The sequence below is a fragment of the Rhinoraja longicauda genome, chromosome 14 (genome assembly GCF_053455715.1).
Source record: "Rhinoraja longicauda isolate Sanriku21f chromosome 14, sRhiLon1.1, whole genome shotgun sequence".
Classification (NCBI taxonomy): Eukaryota; Metazoa; Chordata; class Chondrichthyes; order Rajiformes; family Arhynchobatidae; genus Rhinoraja; species Rhinoraja longicauda.
In genome coordinates, this window is record NC_135966.1 from 19,559,149 (window position 1) to 19,583,799 (window position 24,651).

The following is a 24,651-nucleotide window of genomic DNA, read 5'->3' on the forward strand; positions in this document are numbered from 1 at the left end:
AATTAAAGGAGAACATACCTTGGAGCAAGCAGTGCCCTTCCAACGGGTACTTTCGAAAACTGTAGGGAGGAATTATTTATGGTGAGGGATAACAAGCCTTGCTAGAATAACTTTGACCACACATTAGGCCTTTCCCCCAATCCAGACAGCTTCTACGATCTCTTATCTGACTGTGCAAGAGGAGTAAGTGTAAGCAAGGAGAGCAGGGTGGAAGCGTGAGTGAGAGGCAGGAAAAAGAGTGAAGACAGGGAGGAAATAGCGAGAGGACAGAGAGTGGTGGGGGAATGTGAGAGGGAAGCAGAGGAAGCAAAAGAAATGGAAGGAGTATCAATAGACAATAGGTGCAGGAGGAGGCCATTCGGCCCTTCGAGCCAGCACCGCCATTCAATGTGATCATGGCTGATCATTCTCAATCAGTACCCCGTTCCTGCCTTCTCCCCATACCTCCTGACTCCGCTATCCTTAAGAGCTCTATCTAGCTCTCACTTGAATGCATTCAGAGAATTGGCCTCAACTGCCTTCCACAGAGGCAGAGAATTCCACAGATTCACAACTCTCTGACTGAAAGCGTTTTTCCTCATCTCAGTTCTAAATGGCCTACCCCTTATTCTTAAACTGTGGCCCCTTGTTCTGGACTCCCCCAACATTGGGAACATGTTTCCTGCCTCTAACGTGTCCAACCCCTTAATAATCTTATACGTTTCGATAAGATCTCCTCTTATCCTTCTAAATTCCAGTGTATACAAGCCTAGTCGCTCCAGTCTTTCAACATATGATAGTCCCGCCATTCCGGGAATTAACCTAGTAAATCTACGCTGCACGCCCTCAATAGCAAGAATATCCTTCCTCAAATTTGGAGACCAAAACTGCACACAGTACTCCAGGTGCGGTCTCACTAGGGCACTGTACAACTGCAGAAGGACCTCTTTGCTCCTATACTCAACTCCTCTTGTTATGAAGGCCAACATTCCATTGGCTTTCTTCACTGCCTGCTGTCCTTGCATGCTTCCTTTCAGTGACTGATGCACTAGGACACCCAGATCTCGTTGTCCGTCCCCTGTTCCTAACTTGACACCATTCAGATAATACTCTGCTTCCTATTCTTACACTTCACACTTATAACCTCACACTTATCCACATTAAACTGCATCTGCCATACATCCGCCCACTCACACAACCTGTCCAAGTCACCCTGCAACCTCATAGCATCTTCCTCACACTACCACCCAGCTTTGTATCATCTGCAAATTTGCTAATGGTACTTTTAATCCCTTCATCCAAGTCATTAATGTATATTGTAAATAGCTGTGGTCCCAGCATCGAGCCTTGCGGTACCCCACTAGTTACTGCCTGCTATTCTGAAAGGGACCCATTTATCCCCACTCTTAGCTTTCTGTCTGTCAACCAATTTTCTATCCATGTCAGTACCCTACCTCCAATACTATGTGCTTTAATTTTGCCCACTAATCTCCTATGTGGAACCTTGTCAAAGGCTTTCTGAAAGTCAAGGTACACCACATCCACCGGCTCACCCCTGTCAATTTTCCTAGTTACATCCTCAAAGAATTCCAGAAGATTAGTCAAGCATGATTTCCCCTTCGTAAATCCATGCTGACTCGGAACAATCCTGTTACTACTATCCAAATGCTCCACAATTTCGTCTTTTATAATTGACTCCAGCATCGATTTATCAGAGGTTGAGTGTGTCAGAGGTTATGGGGAGAAGGCAGGAGAATGGGGTTAGGAGGGTGAGATAGATCAGCCATGATTGAATGGTGGAGAAGACTTGATGGGCCAAATGGCCTAATTCTGCTACTAGCACTTGATCTTATGAATCATCCTTTATTGCACAGAATGTCCCCACGCACATATGTGAAGCTGGTTATCGCTCACAATACACCTATCTCCAGATACAGTTTTCCCAACCTGGGTAGCTGACCTCTGAATCTTAATTCCTGAGCCAAACAGTATTTGTCTTGGAGTCACTTAACAACACAATGTGCAGTCAGCGACAAAATAAATTGAAAATTATCTTGCAATGATCTTCCCAGTGGGAATTTCCAAATATCGTCAGGTTGATTTCTAGCAAGGCAAAAGACATGCCACTCATAACCAGCAAGTCTGAAGAAGTGTCTCGATCCGAAATGTCACCCATTCCTTTTCTCCAGAAATGAGTCACTCCAGCTTTTTGTGTCTATCTTGAGAACACATCAGTTCTTTATTTGCGATGACAGCCTTGGTTTAAGTCCCCTTCTTATCCATTCCCTCACCCTGCAGCCCGCCACATTCATTGATCATCTATGCTTAGACAAAAAATGCTGGAGTAACTCAGCGGGACTGAGATCATCTCGGGAGAGAAGGAATGGGTGATGTTTAGGGTCGAGACCCTTCTTCAGACTTGGCTTCTGTTCTGCTTGATAATCCAAGTGCCTGGAATCAGGAGGTTGCTGCCTGTTAGTATTTTAACAAAGCCCGGGTCTCAGAAAGGCACCGCTTCCTCCTGTTTAAACAGTAGTCTGTGCCAATACTTTACCCCAGACAGTTACTCTAAAAAATACAATTGACCATAGAAAGTAAAAATGTAATGCATAGAAATAAATGAAACTGATGCACAGGAAAAGCCAGCTGGATCATCAAATCTCTCCAACACCATGATGGTTCGAACATCACTTTTAAACATTTATTCTTGGCATCCTACCCCCGAACACCTTACAGTGCCAGAGACCCGGGTTCGATCCTGACTACAGGTGCTGTCTGTATGGAGTTTGTAGGTTATTCCCATGACCCACATGGGTTTTCCGAGCTCCGATTTCCTTGTACACTCCAAAGACCTACAGGTTTATAGGGTAATTGACATTTTAAAATTGTAAATTTTACCCTAGTGTGTGTGGGATAGTGTTAGTGTTCGTGTGAGGGGATCGTTGGTCGGCATGGACACAGTGGGTCAAAGGGCCTGTTTCCGTGCTGCATCTCTAAACTAAACATAATTTGCAAGAGTGCTGGAGAAATCTTGCTTGCCCATTTACTGTCTCAAATAATGTTGCATGTACAGGTAATAAAATGAGGATACAACATATATATATTTTTTAAAATAACAAATAAGCAAGGGAATGAAGATATCACCCTGGAGAGTCATATTTGCACTGTGAATGGATGCATGAGACTGTCTTTGATTCATCCTGTCACAGGGTTAAAAATAGCACTGACGCAACTGTAAGGTTGACTGATTCCAAAGAACAAAATGAAAAGGAAAGAGAATCAGAAAGAAGGATTAAGAGGATTGTCTAAAAACAAGAGAAGGATTGTTAATTGATATGCAATGGACGTAAAGCCCTTGAATTTTCAGTTAGGCACCTGCTGAAGAAATTAAATATTTTAATTTGGATTTCTGCAGACTGTGCATAATTGCACAAATTCCTTTCACTTGTGCTCTATTATTTAGCATTGCATTATATTTGCTTTGATTTGTAATCTTTTAACATTGAAGAGCACAGCAAACTATAAAACTACAGTAAAACTCAGATAATCCAATGGCTTCAGAAATTTGGATAATGCGACATCTGGCTCACCAGGTGATTTGTGCGTGAGTCCATTCCATTCATCAGGGCCACAGTACATGAACACTCAAGGGCCCCTAGATCTTGTGTCCCCTTTAAAGTTATCTATTTCACTAGAAAATGTATTAAAAGTGTTTAATCATTTAAAAAATATAATTGAAAATGTGTGAGGTTATTACGATCTATAACATCGCAATAGCCTGAAAAATCCGGCACTATCAAATTCCCAAGCTTGCCGGATTATCAGTTGTGCTCTATTGCAGTTTAGAGTTTAGGGAGGTATATCGCGGAAACATGCCCTTCGGCCCATCGTGCCCGTGCGACCAGCGATCCCACTTACACTAGCAAACATTACACACTCGGGACAATTTATAATTTTTACGGGATCCGATTAACATACAAACCGGTAAGTCTTTGGAGTGTGGGAAGAAACCAGATCACCCGGGGAAAACCCACGTGGTCACGGGAAGAACGTGCAAACTCCATACAGAAAGCACCCGTAGTCAGGATTGAACCCGGGTCTCTGGCGCTATAAGGCAGCAACTCTACTGCTGCACCACCGTGCCGCCCCAAATTAACAGGCATAACATTCCCCAAATTAGTACTGTACATCTGCATCAAAGAAAAAGGTGCAAATTAGTTTTTCTCTCTCGTGGGTCTCATTTTTTTCTGCATTTTCATGTGATGCAGGGCAAATTCACTTTCTCACTTTTCATATAGTAGTAAGGAATGCCAAATGTAGGTACAAATTACCTCAGAAACATTTACCAAGACTAAATCTGCATTGTAATATCTATAAAAATGGTAAATCAAAATTTTAGCACAAAAAAAGGGAATCTGTAGTGGGAATTCTAAAAAGTTAAATTCTGTGTTATAATGATTTCTCCATGTTGTTGAAGTTTTGGCTTCACGTACTATTTTGGTAAATAAATTATTTATTCTGCTACCTGCCAAACCAGCTATTAAGATTAATATGTATTGACTCACTTCTGTTCTCAATTTGTAGCTAGAGGATAATTAATGTAAAGAATATATTTGGTTAAATGCCAATTCTTATACCCTGCTGTACTCGGTCAATGATAGGTATATTAAAAATATTATTTTATTGATACATTGACATATGATGACTTGCATTGAAGCATATTTCAGGGCCAGTTTATAAATGAGACATATTTCAAAATTTGTTTTGGATGATCATCTAATAGCATCACATTTTTTTTTTCAATTCTCAAAAATTGCTGCACTCCCTCAGTTTTGTGCCAACATGTCAAACAATGTAATAAGATTGGATTTCCTGGTTGATTCTTTAGCCTTTTAGCCTTTAGCCTTTTGTGTGCCCTTATCCTAGTCAACCTTGCCCCAAGCCTCTTCTTGTCTTCTGCCTTCTGGCCTATTCATCCACTAGCTTCCAAAGCTTGGATCCCACTGGTTTGCCACCTCCATCCTTCTCTGCCAGTCCTGCTTAAGTTTTACCTTTGCCGCCCAGTTTAGCAAATCTCTTTTATCAGCGGTCAAAAATGCCCACTTTAACCCAACTTCATTGTAAAACAGCACGTGCTTTGAACACACCTTGTGTAATATCACTGGAACTCAGTTGATATTTAGAAAGAAAGACATACACTAGCCAAATTTTTGTTAACATCACATTTAAATTGATTGAAATGTCAAAGGCTAGTAAATTTGTAAGTAGAGATTTCATAGCATGTCCAGTATACACATCAGACCCAGTACATTTCAGTTTTACATCACAAATGTTAAAGAAGTAAAGAAACAAAAGTTGGTGTCATTTGGCAAATACAAAATGATCAATTAAGTGGAATTACCTTCACTGTTATAAGAAACAAGATACTGAATTTCTTTTTTTAGTCTTAGTTTAGAGATACACCATGGAAACAGGCCCTCTGGCCCACCGAGTCCGCGCCGACCAGCGATCCCCGCACACTAACACTATCCTACACACTCTAGGGACAATTTACAATTTTACCAAGCCAATGAGCCTACAAATCTGCATGTCTTTGGAGTGTGGGAGAAAATCGGAGCTCCCAGAGAAAACCCACACAGGTCTCTGGCGCAGTAAGGCAGCAACTCTACTGCTGCACCTTGAAATACCTTGCAAAGGTATTTCAAGGTTTTTTTTTTTTATTTCAAAGGAGCACTTTAAACTAGTAATCCAAATTGGGAGCAGAAAAACAAACTTTTCATGATACACAATAAATGATCATTAATGAAAGACTTACCTACTTTACCAGACTAACAAAACAGGCAATTTGTTGGTTAACACTGACACAATGTGTGTTACTCCTGCACAGAGATACAAAGCATTATTGAAAGAGAAAGAAAGCGAGAGATTTATTCAACTACAAACCGGCATACTCTTAAATTATTTTTATGTCAATATTTCTGAACAACAGTAAGCATTTACTCAGGAAATTGTACTTTAGCTGCCAAACATTAATAGGATGCAATAAAATATAAACTGATCAGGGTGTGCAGACAAATTTAATACTCATTATAGCAAATGACATTCATGGTATTTGAGTATTTTATTGTACGTCTTTAGCAATTTATTTTCTATTGATTTTTTTCCTACATGAATCATTATTATTAATGGAATTATTTATACTTTGTCTCAGCATGAGAGTAAAGATGAATTGGTATCAAATTAAACTTCCTTGACTACAAATTCACAAGAGTAGAATTATGGAGAGCCTTAAGCTTCAGACTTAGGAAACATAGAAACATAAGACACAGGAATAGAAGTAGGCTATTCGGCCTTTCAAGCTTGTCCACCATTCAACACAAACATAACTGATCATTCACTTTGGTAAACCATTCTCACCATTCCCCCATTTCTGTTTCTTTTCACTTTTCCTCTTTAAGAAATAAGAATTGTATTAAGCATCAAGAAATAAGACTTGAATCCATTTTTGACTGGTTTGAGATGACCAAAAGAATCAGCTAGATCATCATTATCATTTCATCATCAATATCTGTCTCTGCATTTCTGAAGATATGGAAAACAATCCACATCGTCCAGGGTCACACTGTAGGGCTTTATTTTCAGAGAGTAGTTTTGTACAGATGTGACAGGACGATAGAGGATTTTTCTTTTGCCAATTTTAAACGTAAGGCCAATTGTCTTATTTGTTTCAGTACACTAGTTGACAATGGTTTTAAGATCGACCTCAATAGGTGTACTGTACTTTGTTGGGTAAAGTTGAGATGAACTTGGTTCTGGAGTAGAGCTGACATAGGTTGAACAGATGCTAATCATCCTATTGATTAACTACACTCAAGTAAGAAACGTGTGGATGATGAGATGCAACATTGCAGCCAAAAAGATTGAGAAATGAAGGGGTCATGGGATAACTTAGATTTGGACTTTAGGCTTTAGAGATACAATGTGGAAACAAGCCCTTCAGCCGATTGAGTCAGCACTGACCAGCGATCACCCCGTACACTAACACTATCCTACACACTAGGGACAATTTACAATGTACAGAAACCAATTACAGTACGTCTTTGGAGTGTGGGAGGAAACACATGCATTCACAGGGAGAACGTACAAACTCCCTACAGACAGCACCCTTCGTCTCGATCGATCCCGGGTCTGTGATGCTATAAGCTTTTTTGCTTGTCACAAACCTTCATTGAGAATGGGTCTTTATATCGGCCAGCTATATAAGATCACGGAGTCACAAGAAACTGGACTACTGAACAAAACACAAAGTACTGGAGTAACTCAACAGGTCAGGCAGCATCTGTGGAGGGAATGAATAGATAATGTTTTGGGTTGGCATACTTCTTCAGACTGACTGTAATATGAGTTAAGATGGGAGCAGGACCAGACCTGACAAGTCATAAACCAGCACCTGCAGTTCTTTCCTGCACAAGACCTGGCAAGTAAAGAGTGTCCCCTCCCATTCCACTTCCACTTTTATCCATCCCTCTGGCTTCACATTTCACTCATTTCCTCTCCTTATCTAACACCCTTTTGTCTTCCTTTCATCTCTAGCCTTTGTCACCATCTGCCAACCAAACCCTCCTTATCTGTATAGGAAGGAACTGCAGATGCTGGTTTAAACCAAAGATAGACACAAAAAGCTGGAGTAACTCAGCAGGACAGGCAGCATCTCTGGAGAGAAGGAATGGGTCTCAATGAGACAGTCATCTGAAGAAGGGTCTCGACCCAAAACGTCAACTATTCCTTCAGAGATGCTGCATGTCCCACTGAGTTACTCTAGCCTTTTGTGTCTATCCTCCTTATCTGTATCCATCTCTTAAGGATAGCGGAGTCAGGGGGTATGGGGAGAAGGCAGGAACGGGGTACTGATCGAGAATGATCAGCCATGATCACATTGAATGGTGGTGCAGGCTCGAAGGGCCGAATGGCCTCCTCCTGCACCTATTGTGTATTATTGTCTAAAATGGCAATCTTGGTGGGCAGACAGATTTCAGGAATATGTTGCACAATTCCTGTCAATTTAGTTCAGTTTAGTTTAGAGATAGAGTGCGTAAACAGGCCCTTCGGCCCACCAAGTCCGTGCCGACCAGCAATCCCTACACATTAACACTATTATACACACACTCGGACAATTTTCTTTCACACATACACCAAACAATTAACCTACACACCTGTACATCTTTGGAGAGTGGGAGGAAACCGAAGATCTCGGAGAAAACCCACGTGGTCACGGGGAGAACATACAAACTCTGTACAAACAGCATCCATAGTTGGATCGAACCCGGGTCTCCGGTGCTGCAAGCACTGTAAGGCTGCAACTCGACCACTGCGCCACCATGCCGCCCTTGATTAACAGCCAAAGATTTTTATGAGGGCAAAATAGGCCCCATTTAGTGTTTGATGCTGCTCCCAACATTTCTTTTGGAATTGTTGAGTGAATTTATCTAACAATTGAGAAACTGTAGTTGCAGCTTGTAACAAAAAAAAGTGAAGCAGAAATATGATAACTTCCACCATTTTGTGCAAAGCAAATTGTTACTAGGAGGGTAATTCATAAACTATTTCAAACGACGGAAAAATGGTGAGGAAGGAACTCCAGATGCTGGTTTAAACCAAAGATAGACACAAAAAGGTGGAGTAACTCAGCGGGTCAGACAGCATCTCTGGAGAAAAGGAATAGGTGACCTTTTGGGTCAAGATCCTTCTTCAGACTGAGAGTCAGGGGAAAGGGAAACGAGAGATAGATGGTGAACTAGAGAGATATAGAACGAATGAATGAAAGATATGCCAAAAAGTAACGATAATCAAGGAAACAATGGAACCATTTTGTCTTTTTTTTTCCCTTCTTAGGGGGTCTATGAAGAATATGAAGCAGAGGCATGAAGCACAAGATGACCAAGAATATAAAAAGAAAAATTGGTATAAACCAATTTCTGTAATTGTCTTCTATTGATCCAATGATTCCTTAACTTTTTTGTTATTTTCTTATGCAGTGTAAAAGAATCCTTTGTTAGTCATACTGTTGTCATAAAATGTTATCTGCCGTGGCTCATTTTATTGAATTCCTCCTACTGAAATGAGACCTTGACTTTGTAGAGATTACATTGTTTGTGAACTGTTTCTACGTATGATATCATGTGTTTAAGAAAGACAAATATTAATATTAACTTCAAGTTTGAACTTCAAATTAAATAGCTATCTTGCTGTACATTGCTTGTTTGTGACCAAGTATTTCATATTGACTAATTTTTTATACATTGTTGAATGTTGTTTTATTGTAACCACCAAATAGGAACTAAGTAGAATCTTTATTATATTGAATTGTGGTATAAATGTGTCCAGGTGAGTCGCAAACCAAACAAATATAAGAGGATATGTTTTTGTGTTGATAAGATTGCCCACCTGTAAATAAAGTGATAGAATTACACTTACAGAATACAGAGTTTTATTTGTCATTCGATACCGAGGTACCGAACGAAATTACATTTCCAGCAGTCACACAAAAAAAAAGAACACAAGACACATAACCCCAACACAAACATCCATCACAGTGACTCCAAACACCCCCTCACTGTGATGGAGGCAACAAAACTTCCGCCCTCTTCCCCACGCCCACGGACAGACAGCTCGTCCCCGACCGACCCGCACAGTCCCCGCAAGGGGATGGAAGTCCCTGCGGCCGAGCTGCACCGGGCGCTGAAACAGAAACTTAGTCTGTTTCTGCAATTTTTCTCTGGGATATAATGGGGGGGTTTTGTTGTTAGGGCGGCACGGTAGCGCAGCGGTAGAGTTGCTGCTTTACAGCGAATGCAGCGCCGGAGACTCAGGTTCGATCCTGACTACGGGTGCTGCACTGTAAGGAGTTTGTACGTTCTCCCCGTGACCTGCGTGGGTTTTCTCCGAGATCTTCGGTTTCCTCCCACACTCCAAAGACGTACAGGTATGTCGGTTAATTGGCTGGGTAAATGTAAAAATTGTCCCTAGTGGGTATAGGATAGTGTTAATGTACGGGGATCGCTGGGCGGCACGGACTTGGAGGGCCGAAAAGGCCTGTTTCCGGCTGTATATATATGATATATGATATGATATGAATTACATATAATTTGGGCAGCACGGAGGTGTAGCAGTAAAGCTGCTGCCTTACAGTGCCAGAGACCCAGGTTCGATCCTGACTACGGGCGTTGTCTGTACAGAGTTTGTACCTGCGAGGGTTTTCTCCGGGAGCTCCACATTCCTCCAAAGACGTACAGGTTCATAGGCAAAATTGGCTTGGTAAAATTGTAAATTGTCCCTAGTGTGTTTAGGATAGTGTTAGTGTGCGGGGATCGCTAGTCGACACGGACTTAGCAGGTCGAAGGGCCTGTTTCCATGCAGTATCTCTAAACTAAACTAAACTAAAACTAAGGTAGACACGCAATGCTGGAGTAACTCAGCGGGTTATGCAGCATCGCGGGAGAGAAGTGAATGGGTGGCGTATCGGGTCGAGACCCTTCTTCAGACTGATGTCAGGAGAGGGGGTGGGACAAAGATAGGATGTAGATGGAGACAGGAAGACTAGTGGGAGAATTGGGAAGGGTGGAGAGAGGGAAAGCAGGGACTATCTGAAGTTGGAGAAGTCAATGTTCATACCACTGGGTTGCAAACTACCCAAGCAAAATATGAGGTGCTGTTCCTCCATATTGCGCTGGGTCTCACTCTGACAATGGAGGAGGCCCAGGCCAGAAAGGTCAGATTGGGAATGGGAGGAGGAGTTGAAGTGCTGAGCCACCAGGAGATCAGATTGGTTAAGATGGACTGAGCGGAGGTATTCAGCGAAATGATCGCTGAGCCTGCGCATGATCTCACCAATGTAGAGAAGTTGACATCTGGAACAGTGGATACAATAGATGAGGTTGGAGGAGGTGCAGGTGAACCTCCCTCCCTGGAAAGACTGTTTGGGTCCTTGGATGGAGACGAGGGGGGAGGTAAAGGGACAGGTGTTGCATCTCCTGCAGTTGCAGGGGAAAGTACCAGAGGGGTGGGGTGGTTTAGGTGGGAAGGAACGAGTGGACCAGGGAGTTTCGTAGAGAACGGTCTCTGCGGAAAGCAGAAAGGGGTGGAGATGGGAAAAAATATTTTTTCCTAAACTAAAACCTTGGGATATTGCAATTCTAAAGTAGGGAAAAAACCCTTATTAACTGCTACATTGTAACAATGAGTGTTGATTGCTCTTTAAATCAAACTTTATTCTTGTACTAATTTCAAACTCAGTCAATTGTGAATTGCTGACACTGTTGGAGCAGCTTCTATGGTGAAATAGGTGCCTCATTGGTGGGTCTTGAGCAGAGAGACCTGATGGCACCGATCACCCCTTCAGGCAAAGCCCATGGTACCTGGACTAATCTTCAGCCTCACATCACTCTCAGCCCATATTCCCTTATGATTCACAGCTGCTGCTGCTGGTGTAGTCATCCTCACTGATTCTCTCTTTCCCCGCACCACAGATAAGCCCTTGTGCCTTTCTCCTGTTGGATCACAGCAACCTGGACATCTGGTTAATGCAAGCAAGGATGATGCAGAGAACTAAACATCACCACCCAATTTAACACTCCCATGGGTTTCGATTAGCGGTGGAATCTTGGTGAGGTGAGTCACCGGAAAATGAGGAGCTAACAGCAAGTGAAGGGGGAAGGGATTGCCCAGCTCCCAGCTCCCAGGAAACAACCTCATGTGCAAGTTTCACTGGAGGGACATCAGAGAAGCATTTCAAAGGGAGTGGCCACAACAGATGGCAGATGAGCATGCACAATATAATGCTTTGGGCTCTAAGTTAACCTGCCTGAATACATGCAAGCATTGCCAAGGAACACATAGACCACGCATCAGTAACCTTGCACAAAGTTTTCGGCAGTGCTTGGAGCTCACCATTTAAAGCGTTTATATGATTATCAACTTCATTTCAACATTTGGCAATGCAATCATAATGCAACTTCCGATGGAATCGGAAGCCTCAGCTACCTTTGCAGGTAAATCTGAAGCTGCCCATGATCTGGGTACAGCAGGAACAGAACAGACTTAGCTCATACAGTAGTGTACCCAAAACGTCACCCATCATTCCTTCTCTCCTGAGATGCTGCCTGACCCGCTGAGTTACTCCAGCATTTTGTGATACCTTCGCTCATACAGTATCAGCATGCTGCCAAACAAAACTCAGACTGGGGTCGGGATCCCAATATTCTAAAGGCCTAGAGGGTGTGACAGCAGCCCAGCAATCTGCCCTGCAACAGATTAGTGGAGCAGTCGATTCTTTCAGTGGAGCATGCATCTGAAAACTCCTGGACAGCTATCCCAGCATCTGCAAATCAAGAGTCAAGCGTGTTTTATTGTCATGTTTTATTGACAGGACAATAACATAAAGAATGATGTATCTGTGGAATTCATTGCTGCAGATGGCTGTGGAGGCCATCAATGCATATTTTTAAGGCAAATATTGACAGATTCTTGATTAATAAGGGTGTCATGGGTAATGGGGAATAGGAGAATAGGATTGAGAAAGAAAGATAGATCAGCCATGATTGAATAGCAGAGTGGACTTCATGTGCCAAATGGCCTAATTCTGCTCCTATAACTTATGAATTTATTCTTACAATAGATTTGTAAACATCATATTCAATATATAACAACAACCAAACAAAAAAAGAAGTTCAACAAATAATAAATCCAATATCGTGCAAAAGCAAAACAGAGCCCAAAAATCTTAGAGCAACCCTGAACATTGGGCTTGTCCCAGAGTGAAGCACAATAGCCAACATTTTCCAGTTATTGCATCAGATGAATCAAATGCTTGGTGTCAAGTCCATGCATCAAATTGACACCAGGCATTTGATGTATCTAATACAGTTTTCCTTTGGTAGTGTTTAATGGCTGTTCAACACGCCTCACAGCTGAGACTCGCTGTCATATATGCAAATTGCCACACCAAGCTCACAATCAAAATGATTCTTAGCACACTGGAAATTGACCACATAGTGCACCTTCTTTGATGTACTTCAGTTTCTAGGATGCCTTTTCTGTTTATGGCCTATCATTTTGCCAAGCATTTCACCAATGAATGTGGTTCATACCAAGCCTAATCCATATGGTATTCACTGTTATTGAATTAGAGCATGACTAGGTGAGCAGCTGTCCTTTTCAGACCAAGCCATTAAAAATCAGATGATGCCACATTCACTGACACTCAGCTACATCACATGGGCTTTTCAGTATTTTAAAATGCTAAATCTGCAATTCCATTTAAAATCGCATTCGTTTGCAAAGGGAGATAAAAGAAAAGGCACGTGCCTAAGCTGTCTGTACTGAATAACTCTACTAATCTCTTTTTTTTTACAAAACATTCTGCTTCACTAATCGCGGTTTATCAAGCTTCCGCCTCAGGGCATGGGCAGCAGAACTATTAAACCCAATGTGAAGTTGCTGCTGCCTCATTTATTGCATTGAACAGGACGGAGCAGAATAACATGGCAGCGATGAAAAAAACATTTGAAGAGCTGAAGAGCACAACGCAGACAGCTGCAAAGGGAATGGCAGACACAACAGGTTAGTAGCTGGGCAAACAGGTGGAGTGGGGAGGGGCTCATTTGGCACATCAGAAAAGTATAATCACGTTACTGTTTTTAATAGTTAAACTTCTTCCTCACATTTTAGTGCTGGCCGCTCAAGAAGCAGTGCAGCAGGTGGCTGATTCATCCAAGGACACCACTAAAACAGGTGAACTGTGATCTCCACTGCTTCACAATCTGTCTATTGCAAACGCCAATCAGTAACAGAGGATAACATTTCTTTGAAATACACTGTATCTCCACAGAAGATAAATGAATGAAGTGGAAACAATATATAGAAATCATATCTTAATGCACTAACATTTTAAAATACTCCTGTTTTGTGGAAAAAGCTTTGAAGCATAAAATTCTGTTGTAGCATCTTTTAATCTTACAGTGACTGTGCGGAGGTGTTGAATGCTACTCACTCAGATTTGTTTTCATGTGTGTCTCTAGCCACCGAAGAAGCATCAAAACAAACACAAACTGCTATCAACTCCGTTGCTTCCAAGGCACAGGAGGGTATCAAAGGTTTTGGTCAGAGGCTTGTGCAGAAATGAACCTTTGGATTTTCTTTTGCAAAACTAATAAGATTCACAAACATTACCATTCAATTGTACGCAATTGATGTAATTAGATGTAATACCTGGAACTACAAAAAAGATCCAGAGAAGCCTAATTGAGGATTCATGCTTTAACCCCTTTGATAGTTCACATTTGAAGACAGCATGGTTGTCTGTTTATTTTAAGGTCAATACATTGTAAATGAAGTAAAATAAAAGCAGTGTTGTGCATATTAAAGTAAGAGAAACCAGAACAAAGCCAAGGGTTTGAAAAAGTAGTAATGCCAAAATAACAGAGGCATGTTAAAATAACAAAGTACCTTTACAATTTAAAATAAAATCCTCTGTATGAATAAAGTAGAAACATTTCTTAATTACAAACTCTTCCTCAACCCAAGACATTTAGCATGCAGTTCTATGTACAATTTTGTAATGTCAGAGAGAAAAAAAAGCTTTAAGCATTTAATTAAATAAAAGAAAATCTTTCATGCTGAGCTATTATAGGGCACAATGGGTGTTCAATTATGTCCAAAACTACTGGACATATTATATTATAATAGACTGGAACTATTATATTATCATCATTGCCTATAGTGGTATGATGAAACGTCATCATTTCAGTATTTGATGCTTTTACTACAATGCAATAAAATGTAAATTGTGATAAATATAGAGTATGGTACTTCCTCTCAAAAAAAAAAAAAAAAAAAAAAAGAGATGAAAACATGCAACCTTCAAGCCTGTCTCCTTTATCAACATTTTTAAAGTGAATCTAATTTTCAATAAGGCACCCTACTGATGAAAATAAGGAAAAAAATGTGCTAGTTAGTGGCTGCAAGATTTCCAACAAGGCATTCACATAGTTCATCCAATAATGTCATAAAATGAAAGGGGAAAAGTGCGTTCAGGCACGAAAGCTGAACCACCCACATTCCATTCATAAAAATGACCATTACATATCTCTTAAAATCAATCACTGCCTTATTTATTGAAATACAGATATATTGGAGAGTTGAATCCTGCACCTAATTGTGACTCAAATTAAGTTCAGTCAAACTAACATATACCTCTCTATTTAAGAAACAGGACGTGCATGTAATCCACTCTCCTGGCAACCACGGATAAAGTAATAATAATACTTAGAAGTATTAGTTTCAGCATTAGTTTATCATTATATATAAGCTGATACAGGAGAAGTTTCTGACTAAATTTAAATTTAAATTTAAATCTAAATATTGAAACAAGGGCTACTGATGGAAGCATTGAAGAAATTATTGATTTCATATTGCTAGGATTTTGTGCTGGTGTTTCTTTGCTGTTGGCACTTAGTTTTCCAACTATTATGTCTTTGGATATCATGGTATACAGTTTCTTCTTTTTCAATAATTCTCAAAAGGATTACTTGTCAAATCTTATCATAGATGATTGTTATTTTGTCTATTTCTTTAATACAATTTAATATGGAAATTAGATCAATATATTTGTAAAATATTGAACCATATTTTAATATTCAAGATTTTCAATCAAACATATTGTATGGATGCTGCTAAACAACGTTTTCATTTTAAGACTTATAATGAATGTATGTTAAAGACATTATGTCCTTAGTTAAGCAGTTAAGATGATTAAAAATGATGTACAATTAACAAAAGCAGAATTTTCTTTTCCTGTGCATGTTTAAGTACAACATTAATAGTTCAATTGTACTTTATTGTCACATGTACCCTATGTACAGAGAAATCCTTTGTTTTGGATATAGTTCAGTGAAAGTCTTACTATACATAGGCACAATAATACTTAAGTACAAGAGTGTAGGAATAGTAGATTATACTGAGATAGTACACGAGTCGCTACATTTCTGGCCCAATTTGTATTCAAGGTATTGATTCAAGTTAGGTCAGATGTACATTTTGTCTGAGTTTAGTTTAGTTTAGTTTAGGTTAGTTTAGTTTAGTTTAGGGATACAGCATGGAAACAGGCCCTTCGGCCCACTGACTCCATGTCAATCTGATGAGGAGGGCTGGGGTTAATGGGATGGTTACTGTGCCAAGGGTGAGGAATCACATCTCATTCCTGACAGGCCAACAATCAGACATCGACTCATGCTCTTTGAAACTAACCATCTGTTTAAAACAATAAAAAATAAAAGTAGATAAACAATAGGAAAATCAGAAACATTTCATGCTCTAAGGCACAGTATATAAAATTGTGAAATCTTATAGAAATAATTTTGAGTATTACATATTACATTTTGGCTCTGTCAGCAAAATGATTTGGTTTAGTTTGCATTGCGTGATTTAATTTTAATTACAGGGTGAATTTATCGTTAAGCTTTGTATTAAAGCCTTGTATAAATCCTGCAGATAAAAAATGACTAATATTCTTAGATTGATGGCTCATGTAAGATTTGCAGTATATTTGAATTTTAGTTCTGAAAATGTATATAAAATTTCAATTTTTAATTTCTATTTATTCTGATGACATTAAACTTTTTATTACTAACAATAAATTGCTTGAAAGCATATTTTTACCTGAATTGACAGCAATTAATTATGAAGAGTTTTACAGGACAGCCACACACATTATAAATATTCATGATAGACACAAAATGCTGGAGTAATTCATCGGGTCAGGCAGCATCTCCAGAGAAAAGGAATAGGTGACGTTTTGGGACGAGACCCTTCATCAGACTGAGATTCAGGAAAGAGGGAAACTGGAGGTATGAAAAGGTACAGGACAAATCAGAGCCGGCATGGATGACCAAGGAAAGGTGGAGCCCACAATGGTTCATTGTTGGCTGTGGAAAAAGTGACAATGAAGAGATATATGGATGCAAACAGAGGGACTAGCAGGGGCGGAGAGAGAGGGAATGCAAGGGTGTCCTGAAATTAGAGAAATCAATATACCACTGGGTTCTAAGCTGCCCAAGCAGCGGGGAGTAGTTCATGAGACCATAAGATCATGTGATAGTATAATTAGTCCATTCGGCCCATCAAGTCTACTCTGCCATTCAATCATGGCTTATCAATCTCTCCCTCCTAACCCCAATCTCCTGCCTTCTCCCCATAACCTCTGACACCCATACTAATCAAGAATCTATCTATCTCTGCCTTAAATATATCCACTGACTTTGCCTCCACAGCCTTCTGTGGCAAACAATTCCACACCCTCTAACTAAATAAATTCCTCCTCACCTCCTTCCTAAAAGAACATCTTTCGTTCTTCGAATAGTTCATCGGGGCAGAAGACGTTTCCAGTCCGAGTGGCGGACCTGTTGGCAAGGATACTCGACAGGGGAGACCGAAGTCTGGAAGAGCCGTAGTGGTCGGTGACTCCATAGTCCGAGGGACGGACAGAAGATTCTGTGGCAGCAGGAGGGACTTGAGGATGGTCTGTTGCCTCCCTGGTGCCAGGGTTCAACACATCACAGACCGGCTTCAGAAAATCCTAGTGAGGGAAGGCGATCAACCTGAAGTCGTTGTGCACGTGGGCACGAATGACGTCGGGCGGAAGAGGAAGGAGGTGCTACAGCGGGAGTTTAGAGAGTTGGGAAAAGCACTGAGAAGTAGGACGTCGAAGGTAGTTATCTCTGGACTGCTACCGGTACCTCGTGCTGGTGAGGCCAGGAACAGAGAGATAGAGGGTATGAATTTATGGCTGAGGGGCTGGTGTAGAGAGCAGGGATTTAGATTTCTGGACCACTGGGATCTCTTCTGGGCTAGGGGTGACTTGTACAAAAGGGACGGGTTGCATCTTAACAGCAGGGGGACAAACATTCTGGCAGGCAGGTTTGCTAGTGTGACACCTGTGGCTTTAAACTAAGTAGTGGGGGGGAGGGGTTAACAAATTGTGAATATGAAGATGAGGTAAAAGGGAATACAGGAGATATTGCAAAAGACTCTCGGAAGAATGGGAACAGAAGTTCTAGAGCGGAAAAGAAATTAAGGGCAGGGCCAATTGTGAACGATGTGAGAGGGGAGGTAAATACAGAAGTTAAAGTGTTGTATTTAAATGCGCGTAGTATAAAAAATAAAGTGGATGAGCTTGAGGCTCAGTTAGTCATGGGCAAGTATGATGTTGTAGGGATCACTGAGACATGGCTACAAGAGGACCAGGGCTGGGAACTGAATATTCAGGGGTACACAACGTATAGAAAAGACAGACAGGTGGGCAGAGGGGGTGGGGTTGCTCTGATGGTAAGGAATGATATTCATTCCCTTGCAAGGGGTGACATAGAATCAGGAGATGTTGAATCAGTATGGATAGAAATGAGAAATTGTAAGGGTAAAAAGACCCTAATGGGAGTTATCTATAGGCCCCCAAACAGTAGCCTCGACATGCGGTGCAAGTTGAATCAGGAGATAAAATTGGCGTGTCAAAAATGTAATGCTACGGTGGTTATGGGAGATTTCAACATGCAGGTAGACTGGGAAAATCAGGTTGGAAATGGACCCCAGGAAAGAGAGTTTGTAGAGTGCCTTCGAGATGGATTCTTAGAACAGCTTGTACTGGAGCCTACCAGGGAGAAGGCAATTCTGGATTTAGTGTTGTGTAATGATCCTGATCTGATAAGGGGACTAGAGGTAAAAGAGCCATTAGGAGGCAGTGATCACAACATGATAAGTTTTACTCTGCAAATGGAAAGGCAGAAGGGAAAATCGGAAGTGTCGGTATTACAGTATAGCAAAGGGGATTACAGAGGCATGAGGCGGGAGCTGGCCAAAATTGATTGGAAGGAGGCCCTAGCAGGGAAGACGGTAGAACAGCAATGGCAGGTATTCCTGGGAATAATGCAGAGGTTGCAGGATCAATTTATTCCAAAGAGGTGGAAAGACTCTAAGGGGAGTAAGAGACACCTGTGGCTGACAAGGGAAGTCAGGGACAGCATAAAAATTAAGGAGAGGAAGTATAACATAGCAAAGAAGAGTGGGAAGACAGAGGATTGGGACTCTTTTAAAGAGCAACAAAAGTTAACTAAAAAGGCAATACGGGGAGAAAAGATGAGGTACGAGGGTAAACTAGCCAATAATATAAAGGAGGATAGCAAAAGTTTTTTTAGGTACGTGAAGAGGAAAAAAATTGTCAAGGCAAATGTGGGTCCCTTGAAGACAGAAGCAGGGGAATTTATTATGGGGAACAAAGAAATGGCAGACGAGTTAAACCGTTACTTTGGATCTGTCTTCACTGAGGAAGATACACACAATCTCCCAAATGTTCTAGGGGCCGGAGAACCTAGGGTGATGGAGGAACTGAAGGAAATCCACATTAGGCAGGAAATGGTTTTGGGTAGACTGATGGGACTGAAGGCTGATAAATCCCCAGGGCCTGATGGTCTGCATCCCAGAGTACTTAAGGAGGTGGCTCTAGAAATAGTGGAAGCATTGGAGATCATTTTTCAATGTTCTATAGATTCAGGATCAGTTCCTGTGGATTGGAGGATAGCAAATGTTATCCCACTTTTTAAGAAAGGAGGGAGAGAGAAAACGGGTAATTATAGACCAGTTAGTCTGACATCAGTGGTGGGGAAGATGCTGGAGTCAATTATAAAAGACGAAATTGCTGAGCATTTGGATAGCAGTAACGGGATCATTCCGAGTCAGCATGGATTTACGAAGGGGAAATCATGCTTGACAAATCTACTGGAATTTTTTGAGGATGTAACTAGGAAAATTGACAAGGGAGAGTCAGTGGATGTGGTGTACCTCGACTTTCAGAAAGCCTTCGACAAGGTCCCACATAGGAGATTAGTGGGCAAAATTAGGGCACATGGTATTGGGGGTAGGGTACTGACATGGATAGAAAATTGGTTGACAGACAGAAAGCAAAGAGTGGGGATAAATGGGTCCCTTTCGGAATGGCAGGCAGTGACCAGTGGGGTACCGCAAGGTTCGGTGCTGGGACCCCAGCTATTTACGATATACATTAATGACTTAGACGAAGGGATTAAAAGTACCATTAGCAAATTTGCAGATGATACTAAGTTGGGGGGTAGTGTGAATTGTGAGGAAGATGCAATAAGGCTGCAGGGTGACTTGGACAGGTTGTGTGAGTGGGCGGATACATGGCAGATGCAGTTTAATGTAGATAAGTGTGAGGTTATTCACTTTGGAAGTAAGAATAGAAAGGCAGATTATTATCTGAATGGTGTCAAGTTAGGAGGAGGGGGAGTTCAACGAGATCTGGGTGTCCTAGTGCATCAGTCAATGAAAGGAAGCATGCAGGTTCAGCAGGCAGTGAAGAAAGCCAATGGAATGTTGGCCTTCGTAACAAGAGGAGTTGAGTATAGGAGCAAAGAGATCCTTCTACAGTTGTACCGGGCCCTGGTGAGACCGCACCTGGAGTACTGTGTGCAGTTTTGGTCTCCAAATTTGAGGAAGGATGTTCTTGCTATGGAGGGCGTGCAGCGTAGGTTCACTAGGTTAATTCCCGGAATGGCGGGACTGTCGTATGTTGAAAGGCTGGAGCGATTGGGCTTGTATACACTGGAATTTAGAAGGATGAGGGGGGATCTTATTGAAACATATAAGATAATTAGGGGATTGGACACATTAGAGGCAGATAACATGTTCCCAATGTTGGGGGAGTCCAGAACAAGGGGCCACAGTTTGAGAATAAGGGGTAGGCCATTTAGAACGGAGATGAGGAAGAACTTTTTCAGTCAGAGGGTGGTGAAGGTGTGGAATTCTCTGCCTCAGAAGGCAGTGGAGGCCAGTTCGTTGGATGCTTTCAAGAGAGAGCTGGATAGAGCTCTTAAGGATAGCGGAGTAAGGGGGTATGGGGAGAAGGCAGGAACGGGGTACTGATTGAGAGTGATCAGCCATGATCGCATTGAATGGCGGTGCTGGCTCGAAGGGCTGAATGGCCTACTCCTGCACCTATTGTCTATTGTCTATTGTCTATTGAAATACTCCATGCATTGGTTTTATTGGTTATGAGGCCCTCTGCTTGGAAGAAGCTTAATGGTTGAAAGTATCACAAGGTCAATAAATTAAAATTCTCGATGGTAGCATTAAAAATAAGGTGGGCAGTAGCATTTGGGTGATTTTCAACATTGAACCTCTTGAAAACAAACCGTTTTTAATATTTCCATTGTTATCAACTGAGAAGAGAGACATGTGACTCTGCTGTGCAGATTAAATTAACGTGCAATTTCTAGTCCATTGACCACTGCAGTTTCCCACCTCTCCTCCAACCCATGATGACATTGGTGTAACTTTAATTTAAGTAATTTACTGGAGCTTCTGCTCAACTGTTTAGAGAGTATAAACAACTGCAATGCAGATTGATGCAGACTGATGAATCGCACTTATCCTCCTTGACAAGTAGAAACCACACTACACATGTCTAATTATTCTGAATGAATCAAATTTTCATTATACACCACCCAAATCAGATAACTGGTATCCTGAGATCATTGCTCAGGGTAAATGTTCCAATAACATTCAGCTTTCTCCTGTTTAAACTCATGGATTAGCTACCTCTTTTTTTCTGGTTCCAAAATTTGCAACAAAAAAAAAACATGCTCCCTTTCCCAGATGATCTGTCAGAAGAGTTTGCTTTGGACAATCCAATTATCATGTCACATTACAAAGACACAGGCGACACAGTGGCGCAGCGGTCGAGCTACTGCCTAACAGTGCCAGTGACCTGAGTTCGATCACGACTATGGGTGCAGTCTCCGCGGAGTTTTTCCGTTTTCCCTGTGACCGTGTGACTTTTTCTCCAGGTGCTCTGGTTTCCTCTCACATTCCAGATATGTGCAGATTTGTAGGCTAATTGGCTTCTGTAAATTGCCCCTATTGTGTAGATACGAAAGTGGGATAACATTGAACTAGTGTATGGGTGATCGATGGTCGTCATTGACCTGGTGGGCTGAAGGGCCTGTTTTCATACAATATATACCTTTATTGTCATTGTACAGGGGTACAACGAGATTGGGAATGCGCCTCCCATGCGATGCAATAAATTAATTAGCTAATCAGTATAAATTTATACAACCCAGTGAAACAAAATTAGAAACAGTTTTAAGATAGTATAAAGTTCAAGTAGGTCTGTGCCGGTTCACTGTGCGATGTGACCATCCGGCTCAGCAGGACCGGTTCATAGCAGCTATGGCCCTGGGGATGAAGCTGTTCCTGAGTCTGGAGATGGGGGCATAGAAGGCCTTGTAGCGTCTGCCCGATGGTAGAATTTCGAACAGACTATTGCAGGGGTGTGAGGAGTCTTTGTGAATGCTGGTGGCTTTTCTGAGGCATCATGTGTTGGAGATGTCCTCCAAGTCTGGTAGCTGTGTTCCGATGGTTCTCTGAGCTCTATGGACTACCCGCTGAAGAGCTCTCCTCTCTGCCTCGGTGCAGCTGAGGTACCACACAGGGATGCCATGTGTTAGGATGCTCTCTATGGTGCAGCGGTAGAAGGTAGTCAGCAGCTGTTGGGGCAGGCAAGACTTTTTCAGTGTTCTCAGGTAGAACAGTCGTTGCTGTGCCTTCTTGACCAGCGCAGCAGTGTTAGTGGACCATGTGAGATCCTCCAAAATGTGAGTGCCCAGAAACTTGAAGCTGGACACTCTCTCCACACTGTCCCCATTGATGAAGATCGGAGCGTATTCCCCGTTGTGTGATCTACGGAAGTTGATGATCAGCTCCTTGGTCTTGGAGGTGTTTAGGGACAGGTTGTTAACTGAGCACCAGTCCGCCAGGTTCTGCACCTCCGCTCTGTAGTTTGTTTCATCATGCTATATCTCTAAACTAAACTAAACTAAACTATCAAAATAATTCATTAAATTATTTTATTCATCAAAAGGGGAAACTCCTCTGGAGTTGCTAGTTTTCCCATTTTTATCAAATTCATTGTACAGTTGAGTAAAACAACGTGCAGGACAACGTGCAGGACTGAAAAAGTCTTGCCTGCCCCAACAGCTGCTGACTACCTTCTACCGCTGCACCATAGAGAGCATCCTAAGTTATGAACGTCTGACTTACGTACAGTCTGTATATATATCGAGCGTCTGGGAAACTATTGGGAAGAATTTGCTGCCTATAGGCTTCTTCAACTGCATGGGAACTCAATTCATGGCAATATCTCAATGTTTATTATAAATGCCCTTATTTAGCTACACTGTGCACTCAGATGGTCTTGAATTTTATTTTAGCCGGGCAACCGCATTTCTAACTTATTCAGAACTATTCAGGTCACAAACAGTTCCTAGAAAGAAGGACCCTGTTGGAAATTGGGGAGACCCTGTATGTTTATATAGCAGGGACCACACGTTGTTTACAAGCAGTCATTTATTGCTGTGGTTCATTTTCTTTTATTCCTATTATCTGTATGTTATTAAAACTCTCATCTTGTATATTTGTGGGTTTGTGGTTTTGTGGATAGATTTGTTCCCAATAAACAGCCAAAGCGGTGATAGCGCAACAATTTTAGGCCCACCTTACTCACCATTGGCCTGCGGTTCAAATGGTTGTTATATTTTAAAAGTTATTCACTTTTTAAACTTTAATAACTCCCTTTGCCACATGCCCAGCCCCTCAGCCCCGTCAGCCCGCACCTGCCTCTGTTTTCGACGTCACAATGGGAGAAGGTCCGCACATGCACAGTTGACAGCTCGGAGGGGGGCAGGACCCGCCCGCGTGACGGGAGTGGCGACCAATGGGGGGCTGGTGAGGAGCACGGAAGAGGCGGGACCTGGAGGGGGAGAGGACGGGACCCGCAGGAGGGACGGGAGCGGCAGCCAATGAGGGGTGTGGGAGTGAAGTGGAAGAGGCGGGATCAGAAGGAGACGGAGGGGGAGGTTCCCGCCCTCCAATGAAGAGAGGAACCACGGGGCGGGAATGGCAATCAGGAGAGGTTTGGACCCAATGCACAGTTGGGAGCTCGGAGGAGGGCGGTTTGTAGTTTAATTGACTTCTGTAAAATTGAAAACTGTCCCAAGTGTGTAGGGTAGTGCTAGTGTTCGAGGTGATTGCTAGTCGGCGTGCTTTAGTGGGCTGAAGGGCCTGTATCGACGCTGTATCTCTAAAGTCTAAATGAATCTATACCCAAAACCTGTAAATCTGAACTAGCTTTACACTTTCAAAAATACGTATTTTTATTTAAATACAAATTTGAAAAGTGTTTTTTGAACAACAAATCATCACTTTTAGACAAAGTTCCAGAACTCCCGGAAGGGTAAAAAACAGAAAGCCATAAATTACAATCATATTTCCTGACGTTTTTGAATGCTACCAATTAAAACTTTATTAAAAATACTACCTACCAGATGGACCAAATTGCTTCTGCGTACTTGATGCATTTACACGTCGATGCACTAAGACAGCTGCAGTGAAATCCAGCTGTGTTTAGTCGGCAGTTGGACAGCACTCATCTACAATTCTTCACCAAATGCAGATCTTAATAACCTATGCAAGGCCTGCTTACAACAAACCAAAAGGGGTTGTGGCTGATCAGGTCGGGCTGTGAATATGTCGAATACAGACACAAACATC

At 41.8% G+C, this 24,651-nt stretch overlaps 2 protein-coding genes across 4 annotated transcripts in view; both read left to right on the forward strand.

The window, feature by feature from the left end:
* The window catches only part of sncb (synuclein, beta), a 55,599-nt gene extending 46,151 nt beyond the window's left edge, over window positions 1-9,448 (forward strand). For both annotated transcript variants that reach the window (XM_078411095.1, XM_078411096.1), the window contains exon 6: window positions 8,872-9,448. In XM_078411095.1, coding sequence (XP_078267221.1) covers window positions 8,872-8,904 — 33 coding nt within the window. In that variant the 3' untranslated portion in view covers window positions 8,905-9,448. The remainder of the gene's footprint in view (window positions 1-8,871) is intronic.
* Window positions 9,449-13,483: 4,035 nt separating this feature from the next.
* Window positions 13,484-14,716, forward strand: adirf (adipogenesis regulatory factor). Of its 2 annotated transcripts, none has more exons than XM_078411098.1 (3): window positions 13,484-13,596; window positions 13,681-13,767; window positions 14,055-14,716. In XM_078411098.1, exons 1-3 carry the CDS (start codon window positions 13,518-13,520, stop codon window positions 14,156-14,158), a joined length of 270 nt encoding a protein of 89 aa, XP_078267224.1. In that variant the 5' UTR covers window positions 13,484-13,517; the 3' UTR covers window positions 14,159-14,716. The 2 variants fall into 2 exon arrangements, with proteins under 2 accessions (XP_078267224.1, XP_078267225.1); XM_078411099.1 differs by having other exon boundaries at window positions 13,512-13,596; window positions 13,705-13,767.
* The last annotated feature ends 9,935 nt before the right edge of the window (window positions 14,717-24,651 follow it).

What these genes read in the sequence shown, in the direction of transcription:
- adirf (XM_078411098.1), top strand. Translation starts at nt 13,518, where the DNA reads ATGGCAGCGATGAAAAAAACATTTGAAGAGCTGAAGAGCACAACGCAG. An exon ending in GGGAATGGCAGACACAACAG is followed by an intron (nt 13,597 to 13,680) that starts GTTAGTAGCTGG and finishes TGTTTTTAATAG; the next exon opens with TTAAACTTCTTCCTCACATT. An exon ending in CAAGGACACCACTAAAACAG is followed by an intron (nt 13,768 to 14,054) that starts GTGAACTGTGAT and finishes GTGTGTCTCTAG; the next exon opens with CCACCGAAGAAGCATCAAAA.